The following is a 9,336-nucleotide window of genomic DNA, read 5'->3' on the forward strand; positions in this document are numbered from 1 at the left end:
GACTTGGGTAGTTGGAATTCCGAATTCCGAAGTGGAAAAATCATTCTACTTCAACAGCTAGCCTAGCTCAGATCAACAAAATTATTTAGTTTCGTTTTCACATCATCATATTTTCCCTCTTTTTGAATCCAATCACCACAAAAACAAGAATCTATGGGTTGTGCAGCATCTCTTCCAGGTTCCTTCTCCTCTCAAAATCATGTGTTATATTTCTTTTTTGCATTTTTCCCCCAATTTTTGGTATTTTTTTTGGGGTTTTCTGAGATTTTAGTTAATTGAGAGATTGGTGTTGATTTATTTGAGGTTTTGATGTTGTTTGTACTACAGATAGAAGTTCTAAGGCGTTTCCAGGGATTAATTCGGCGAACGATGGAACGGACTCGAAAAACCTAAAAGTGAAGGTATGCTCATCAAATCAAACTACTCTTTCTTGCTTACGATTTTTAAAGATGTAATTGGGATTGGTTGAAAGAATTGGAAATTGCGCAAATAGTATTGGATTTTGATTTTGATTTTGACGAATTAATATTGCACTTATGTAGTTTTGTTCTGCTAAAGTGTCAGCTACATTACACCACATGGATATGTTTGTGTAAACGTTGAGGGGTTTTTTTTCTTTCTTTTTTTTGGTATATGATAAGATGGATTTTTAAGACTTAGAAGTGATGCCTCGTCTACGACCTTTGGGAAACCCTACTGAGAAAAGTGAACAGCTCAATCATATCAGTCACATAGATTTCTGAAAGTTGGAAAAGGAATGGCCCATTTGTAGATGGGATCACTGGGGGATTGGTTACAAACAAATGATGGGAGGAATGGAAGGTGGTACTACTCTTGTTAGAAACCATTGGGGATATAATTTTGGTTCCGCATATCATAAGACATAATAAGTTCATAACCTTAACCTTTGAAAGCTCTTTGGTAGTTGGAAAAGGAATGGCCAATTTGTAAATGGGATGAGTGGGGGATTGGCTACAAACAAATGATGGGAGGAATGAAAGGTGATACTACTCTTATTAGAAACCATTGGTGATATAGTTTTGGTTCCACATATAATAAGTTCATAACCTTAACCTGTCAAAGCTCTGGAAGTCATGCTATATGGACTGTTACCATGTTTAGCTGAGAAAAAAGGATCAAGTTTCTATAAGTAGAGGACTAGTTCATGATGGACCATTTTTACCGAACAAAAACAAGATCGTCTTCTTTTATATATTGATAGATTTCTGTTATTGAATGAATATTTATTTTCATGATTCTGACATATATCTTACAATTGCAGTTGGTGTTGTTAGGGGATTCAGGTGTCGGCAAAAGTTGTATCGTTCTTCGCTTTGTTCGTGGTCAGTTTGACCCCACATCAAAAGTAAGAGCAGAGACTTATATGGAACATGCATTGAAGTTCAATAGTGTAAACATAATTGATTGACTGCCTGCTGTGTAAAGGCAGATACCTTGACGGTTATTTGAGAACTAACAAATTTCAGGCTTTAAAATGTGTATCAGGTAACTGTCGGAGCTTCATTTCTTTCACAGACGATTGCGTTGCAAGATTCTACTACTGTCAAGTTTGAAATATGGGACACTGCAGGCCAGGAGAGGTACTTCATTATTAAATTGTCAGATAGCTAGTGGAAAATATTTGATTGAGGTCACTTTAAGTTAGTTCTCTGCAGAGACTGAAAATTATTTCTGGCCTCTAAAAGTATATGAGTCATACAATGTAATCGAGGTGTGTTCTTGCCTACTTATGAGTCCTATTCATTTTGACTCCCTTTGGAGGGAGTATGCAGAGGTCTGTATACTTGAAACACAACCAATGAAAGTATTTGTAGAGTTAGTTGCTTGAGATTGTGTTTTAAATCCTTTCAATGGCATTTGGAAATATTTTTTTTTCAGTGTTTTACTCTAGATGGATAACATTGTCAACCAGTACTTACATTTGTCATTTCATGTTTGCCATCACTTGTACAAGGTATGCTGCATTAGCTCCACTTTACTACCGCGGAGCAGCAGTTGCAGTTGTTGTGTATGACATAACAAGCCCAGAATCCTTCAACAAGGCGCAGTATTGGGTCAAGGTATTTTCTCTAAGAACTTTTGAATTTGACACTATTTATTTGAGTATGCTAACAGTGAAAGTTATGGATTTACATGATAGCCATCTAGGGTACTTGAGCTAAATTTCACTTTTAACATCAAAGGAGTTTATTCTCTAACAGGAGCTACAGAAACATGGTAGTCCCGACATTGTTATGGCCTTGGTAGGCAACAAAGCGGATCTTCAGGAGAAACGTCAAGTACCTATTCAAGTATGTCATGCTCCTCTTAGAAATGTCAATTGGTTTTCCTTACCTGCATCAAATGACGTATGAGTTTTTAAATTTGGTTGACATTTTTGTCTTGGATTGTTTAATTCAGAACGCCCTCGAGTATGCTGAGAAGAATGGAATGTTCTTCATTGAGACATCTGCCAAGACAGCTGATAACATCAATCAACTGTTTCAGGTATATTTCTAGTAGGATGCTGTAATATGATCCCTAGTGCGATTGCATGAGTACAAATAGAGTTATTTCAAAGGGGGCTGATCTTATTTCTCTCTTTCCCCCTGTCTCTATTATTTCCGCAGGAAATCGCTAAAAGACTACCAAGGGAGCAGCCTGCCACTTCATGATTCCTCCACGAAATGTAATGAATTGGTAAGAAGACAACCCATTATTGTGATCGTAATAAGAGTTTTCTTAGCTCTTATCTCATGTTTCTAATGTTGAGTATGTTTATAGTGTGATTTTATATCCTGCAAGGCTGTAAGCATTTCTCAAATTCTATAGTGGATTCCTTCACGATTTGCTATTTGTATGAAATGAAATTCTCCAGTTGACATGTCAGTGTGATGTAATGCCCCTAGAAAATAGTTTGTTCATGACCCACGAGAAATAGAGAGAAAATTACAAGTAGCTTTCTGAATTTGATCTATTGTTAAATTTAGAATTCAATGAAGCTCCAGAGTTGCTCGACCTAACCTGTAACTTAATTTAACGTAGCGGGGAAATCAGATCACTGTCTAGCAATTTAGATATTCGCGCGTCAAGGTTAACTTGGTTTTCTTAGTATATTCTCCTAATTGTGAACTGAGTTACCTAACGGCTTCTTCTTCAGTTCTTAATTGAGAGGAAAAGATTGAAGATTCAGCAATCTTGTGCACAGTCCTGTTAACTTAGAATCTAATTCACTGAAAGCAATGGCTTGCTTCTCAATTGGTGAATTTGGACTGGAGTATCAATTCTCGCCACACTGCATATTCAACTGTATAGTGTAACATGCTTCATCTTTTCTCTCCATCAAATCCAGAATCTATGGTCTCTCTTTGGTTACCCATACTTATGTAATGATGTCTTGAAAAACTGTCGTAGCAAGTTTAGTTATATGTTGTAATCAGATAGTTTTGAAACCAAAAATGCTTGAACACTTGACAACTCAAATCAGTGTGACACAGTGACAGGATGAAAGTCTATAAGCACGTCTCCTTTTGAACAAACCATTCACTGAATTGCAGTATCGGCTCACTACTGTCACTCACAATATTTTCTGTTGTCACTAAATGTATATCATCCAACAACTTAGTGTTGACCAAATTGTTGACAAATTCTGCTTTTTTAGGATTAAAGATGAGTCTAACCTAGTTTGTATATTCATCCTGTGCATGGACTTAACGAGTAGATTATACAAATTTTGAAGCACTCTCTTCCTTTCATTAGAAATCTAGTGTTGAAATTTTGAACCTCATTTAGACAAGATAGTGACAATCCAAACACTTCAAAGGATCATCTACCATGAAACCACTTATTTATTTTATGATGCGACTCGATTAGCCAGACCATTTCAGTAATTAAGAAATGAATCACAACAAACAACATTATCATCTTCCAAAAAGGCGATAAATAAATTCCACCCAGGGGTATCAGTAGGTGATTTATTACAGACAGCCACTGAGGGGAGGGCCCTCTGGTCCCCAAAGAGTCGAGTCTCATTCTGGAAAGGCCTCGATGATAGAAGGGAATGCGGGAATTCGAATTATGTTGTAACGAGTGAAACCTGCACTGTTCAATAACATGTTCCATTCGACTTCGGTTCTTTCTTTTCCACCCGAAGTATTTACGATCATCATTAGATCAAATAATAATCCCGCTTCATCAAATAAGCCATTTCCGTCAGGTTGCAGTACACAGTCAACAATTATTACTTTCCCATTCTTTGTCTTTGATATTGCCTTATAACAGTTTCTCAAGATCTTTACGCAGTCTTCATCGCTCCAATCATGCATTATCCACTGCAACATACATGCATACATCATTCACATTTGTTGTTAATTAAATACATAATCTTATTTTTCATTAAAATGCTTTCTATATCATGGGAATCATATATCACCTTTCACTACTCGTGCAGTTTTAATTGAAAGGCAAAGTAATTAGTTAAGCTACTGATTTCAAATCTATATACGAGTTATTGTTTAGCTTAAAAATGTGTGATCTAACCTTCATGATAATAGCATCAGCTTCCTGAATATCATCAAACATATCACCCCCAACATGGGTGATCCCTGGATGTTCAGGTGCCGTAGCCACTACATGAGGCAGATCGAAATTGACACCTTTAATATGTGGATTCGCCTTCACGATGCCAGCAATCATCGACCCCATCCCGCCACCTACATCTACAAGCACTCCTATACCATTAAATCCATCTTTATAGTTGGCCAACATATTGTTGACTACTATCTTAGCCGAGCATTCCATCCCATCGTTAAAAAGCTGATTAAAGTGAGGATTAGCTAAAGCCAGATCCCAAGCATCACATCCATGAGCTTTCTCGAAAGGAAAACCACTTTCTTCGACACTTTTTCCCACATATTGCCATGGTTTTAAAAAGAGAGGATGAAGGTGAAGTAAAACCATTGGTGCTAGAGTAGATTTTGAATCTCTTAATAACCATTTTGATGATGGAGTTAAATTATATAACATCTGATTGTTTTCTTGATGAAATTGAGAAGCAAAAATACGTTTATGAACCAACAATCTCATTACAGAGTAAGATACTCCACATTGGGAGATGATGATAATGTGGTTTTTTTTTCAAACTGTTTATGATCTCCGACATAGTGACTGGACCACCATGAGAGTTTATGATATCGGGTATACCAAGTTCAACTGCACATTTCAATGCCATTGAATTTACAAATGCAAACATATGCTCCCATATCTCTGCTTGCCCTTTCAGTTTTTCTTCTTCGATATCCATCTCTCTCTTTGTTTGATTTGAAAATGTACAAGAGAAATAGATGCATATATATAAAACTAATGGAAGAGTTGGCCTTTAAGAAGATTGGAATTATCAGTTGGCCCAAGCCGGTCACAAAAATTACGAAAGAAAATGAAACCAACATGTAGAAACCATGCACATGTGTATCAAGCTTATTTTCCATAATACAGCTAATAAATCCAGACAGGGCACATTTGCATACAGTATAGAGTGACATACTATCAGGTATATGATGAATACATTCTTCTCTAAAAAAGAAGCACATCCATGTATATAAAAAGTGCGTGTTTAACTTTCCCAATTAACCCATAAAGAAGAATGAATGAATTTTAGTCGCATGAAATGATGTACCACATTTGCAAATTACTCAGCTTGCTGATTTACACGGATCGTAACATGAGGTCCACTTGTTAGGATGAATGTAATGATCAAAGCATAAGTCATTGGCAGTCGAAAGCAGCAGCATAACCCTGCATCATTTTGGTCTAAAAACTACATCTGACCCAAGATTCTGGTATCTGTCACTCTCCAAAAGAACCAACAGTTACTTTGGGAAGTAGATCAATAAGAAACCATGGTTAGTGTCATGCATGGTTTCCTCCTCCGATCAAGTCCATGACCTTTATTACCCCTATTCACCGTCCTTGCTCGATCTCAAAAGAAATTTCTTGCATCATCAAGTCTATATATTACAATTAATTCCGCGTTTCTTTCAGCCGTATGTCAGTGTAACCTTTGGTTTTAGTGAGTGGTGGATTTATCATTTACGTATGGTATTCGCAACAGAGATTGTAGCTGAACGTCCATGGGAGTTTATAATATCAGGTATACCAAGCTCAACTGCACATTTCAATGCCATCGAGTCTACAAATGCAAACATATGCACCCATATTTCCTCCTGCACTTTTAGTCTTTCTTCTGCACTACCCATTTTTTTCTCTAGAAATTAACTTTGAAGTTTTGGATAATTAAAAAAGAGGTGCACTGCACGCACTCATATATAGAAAAAGAGATGGATCAGGCCAGAGATATTGCTAGGACAGTAAACATCAACTCTCTTAATTACCGAGTAATGACTGTATAAGTTGTTTCAATCCGGAGCTGCTAGGGAGACCTGGCTTTTTACACCACCCTTTTACACCCCCTATGTGGCATCTTTATCAACCACATATTTCTTCCTCACCTTACCCCACCGGTGAAAACAGGGGGTTCACCTTAAAAATGAGCCAATCCAAATTTGACAAAGAGGGGTGTAAAATTTTGGTGTCAAATTTTTGGGGTCTCCCTAGAATTTTCGGTTTCAATTGGGGTGGGCAAACAGTCTGTCTTAGCGTGTTCTACTTTTTTAACCAAAAAAAAAAAAAAGTACTACTAATCTTAGCATCTGACTTTTTAGTCACCTATTTTAAATTCACAAAATTGGTTAAAAAGACTAAAATCAATAATTCCTGGGTGAAATGGACAGTTAGATTTTGATACTGTTTAAATGGACAAAAATGTAAAAATAGGCAGGATGTAACCAGTTTCATCGTGCCCATTTTCAAATATTTTTTCTTATTTTTAATTTACACAGGATGTATCCAGTTTTATCCTTGCTATTTTTTAAATTTAAGCTAGGATGAAACTGGTTTCATCCTTACTATTTTTTTTTGGCCATTTCACCCAAATTATTTTTTACTCGTCCATTTAAACCGTGATTTAAAAATATTTGGACAAATAACCCATTTTCCGTTTTAAATTTGGTATTACTAATGATTACGCAAATTACTTGAGAACATCTCTAATGCTGATTTCAAAATGAAGTTTTTTTGACGTGTATATGGCAATGTGAACAATCTAGGGTGTAGAGAAAAGAAAGTCTAAATATGACGCTTCTTAATTTGGAAATGAACTTTGGTACAAAAATTCTTAAAACGTACGTGTCCTCTCCTTTTATGGCTTTCACCTTATAATGAGAGATACTTCTACGTGTATGTCCTTTTTATGACCTTCACCTTATAAGCAGACAAAAATGCTAGATGCATTTCGGATTAAGAGCAAGTCTTATGGTGGAAGAGTTTCATCTTCCACGCCACCTCAACATTTGGAATTGTGGATGAAAGCACAAGTGTAATGGTGGAATAACAAAAACGCTAATCTTAATAGCGTTGAGCGCTAATCAGAATAGCGCTAAACAAATGCTATTCAGAATAGCGCTCAACGCTATTAAGATTAGTGTTTTTTTCTCATTCATTAGATTTTCAATGGCTCATTTTAAATCTACTGATAAAAAAAAGTGTTATTCTGATTATCGTTGAGCGCTATTCTGATTAGCGCTTTTCGTCTTCTAGTGTGCTATTCTGATTAGCATTTTACGCTAATATGATAAGCACTACCATGAATTTCACAGACCGTTCCGCGAAATCATGGAACACTGCTTGGATTTTCTGTGGAAGACCCCAACTTGGAAGCCACTAGACTTGACATTCCACAGTTTTTCCACACTTGGAATGGCTTAGATTTCACCATAAGACTTGCTCTAAGAACAGAGACAAACAAATATGGATCCAATTTCATGACTCTAATCCCAATGATGAGAAGTTGCTGGAGACTGTTGGATTCCCCCGAAGTGTATCCTTGGATGCTATATCTGGTGTGTCTAGCATGACTCATAATCAGAGATGCTTTAATGTGGTGTCTATCCAGGTCTTTTAAATGCTTGAAATGGTTAATTTATTGGAATGAAGTCATGACCAAAAGATCAAAGACCTGTCACGTTGACAGCAGCAAGTAGCCTGAGGTGCACATCGTTTTTGGTAGAAAAACACATTATGCAAGATTCTTTATTACATAGTGTATACTTTTTCTTTGTCGCTCTCTCCAACAAAACCACCGATTACGTTGGGAAGTTTAATTAGGAAATGGTGATATCAATTTTTATTGGAAAAATATTTTCATTACCGACTTTTTAATCATTCAATTTGTGTATTATTCACCGATTTTTTGTAATTTTTTTGTACCAGTGGTTGCATCTATGTATAACACCTGTAATGTCAAAACTATGGTAAGATAGCATCTGATGATCAAGGACAATAACCTCTGGATAATTGGAGATGGAAAAAGTGTGCACATTTGGAAAGATAGGTGGATCCCTGACTTTGAGGGCAATCCTATCTTTCTCAATGGGGATGGGAGTGATGGTACCCACCTTCTTGTCTCTAGTCTCATGACCGAGAATGGATGGAATATTCAAACTCTGCAACATCGGTTTGATTGGAATATTATTAACCAAATCCTAACAATTCAACCCAATAAGGACAGTGAGGATATTTTGAGGTGGATGGACGATCCACAAGGAAATTTTAATAGCAAATATCTGTATGATATTTTGGATAAGAAAAAGTTCCAAAAAAAAACATTCTAATAGAAAAAATCTGGGCTATGAATAAAAAAATTGTCTGGAAAATGCAACAAAACATCTTTCCTTTTAATGGTTACATTTATACTTATCTCCCCTATATTAACCCTATTTGTGTGATGTGCAGGACTCATATTGAGACAGGAGAACACTTGTTAATGCACTGCAATTTTACAAGAGCATTTTGGCTCATTGTTCTTTAAACTTGAATGCCTCTACCTTGAACTTTGATACTCTAACCAACTGGTGCTTCTCTTGGTTCTCTGGAAACCACCCTCAAACCCATTGGGGGGAATGGAGAAATTTAGTTGCAACTTTGTGCTGGTTTACCTGGAAAGCAAGATGTGAAGGGTCAAAACCCCAATCCTAAAACTACTGCGAACCATATTATGAACCATATGAACTCCTACCAGAGAATAGCTTCAACAACCTCCATTAATAGTGTCGCAAATAGTGCTAGACGTGTTGATGCTAGCCAAACTATGAACATCAACTTTATTTATATGTCCATCTTTAACCCGAATACAGGAATGACTGGTGTAAGTGTGACTGTTTCAGGACCCGCTGGAGACACTATTGGAAGAACTAGAGAAGTCAGAGCCCATTGTAAAGAGGA

At 36.6% G+C, this 9,336-nt stretch overlaps 1 protein-coding gene and 1 pseudogene across 1 annotated transcript; one reads left to right on the forward strand and one right to left on the reverse strand.

The window, feature by feature from the left end:
• On the forward strand, nt 1-2,889 carry LOC113314185 (ras-related protein RABF1-like). Its single transcript, XM_026562956.1, has 8 exons — nt 1-178; nt 328-401; nt 1,283-1,366; nt 1,507-1,601; nt 1,976-2,081; nt 2,223-2,312; nt 2,422-2,508; nt 2,631-2,889. Exons 1-8 carry the CDS (start codon nt 154-156, stop codon nt 2,673-2,675), a joined length of 606 nt encoding a protein of 201 aa, XP_026418741.1. The 5' UTR covers nt 1-153; the 3' UTR covers nt 2,676-2,889.
• A 978-nt stretch (nt 2,890-3,867) lies between these two features.
• Nucleotides 3,868-5,303, reverse strand: LOC113307842 (annotated as a pseudogene).
• Nucleotides 5,304-9,336: the final 4,033 nt, after the last annotated feature.

Source organism: Papaver somniferum, chromosome 9 (genome assembly GCF_003573695.1).
Source record: "Papaver somniferum cultivar HN1 chromosome 9, ASM357369v1, whole genome shotgun sequence".
Lineage (NCBI taxonomy): Eukaryota > Viridiplantae > Streptophyta > Magnoliopsida > Ranunculales > Papaveraceae > Papaver > Papaver somniferum.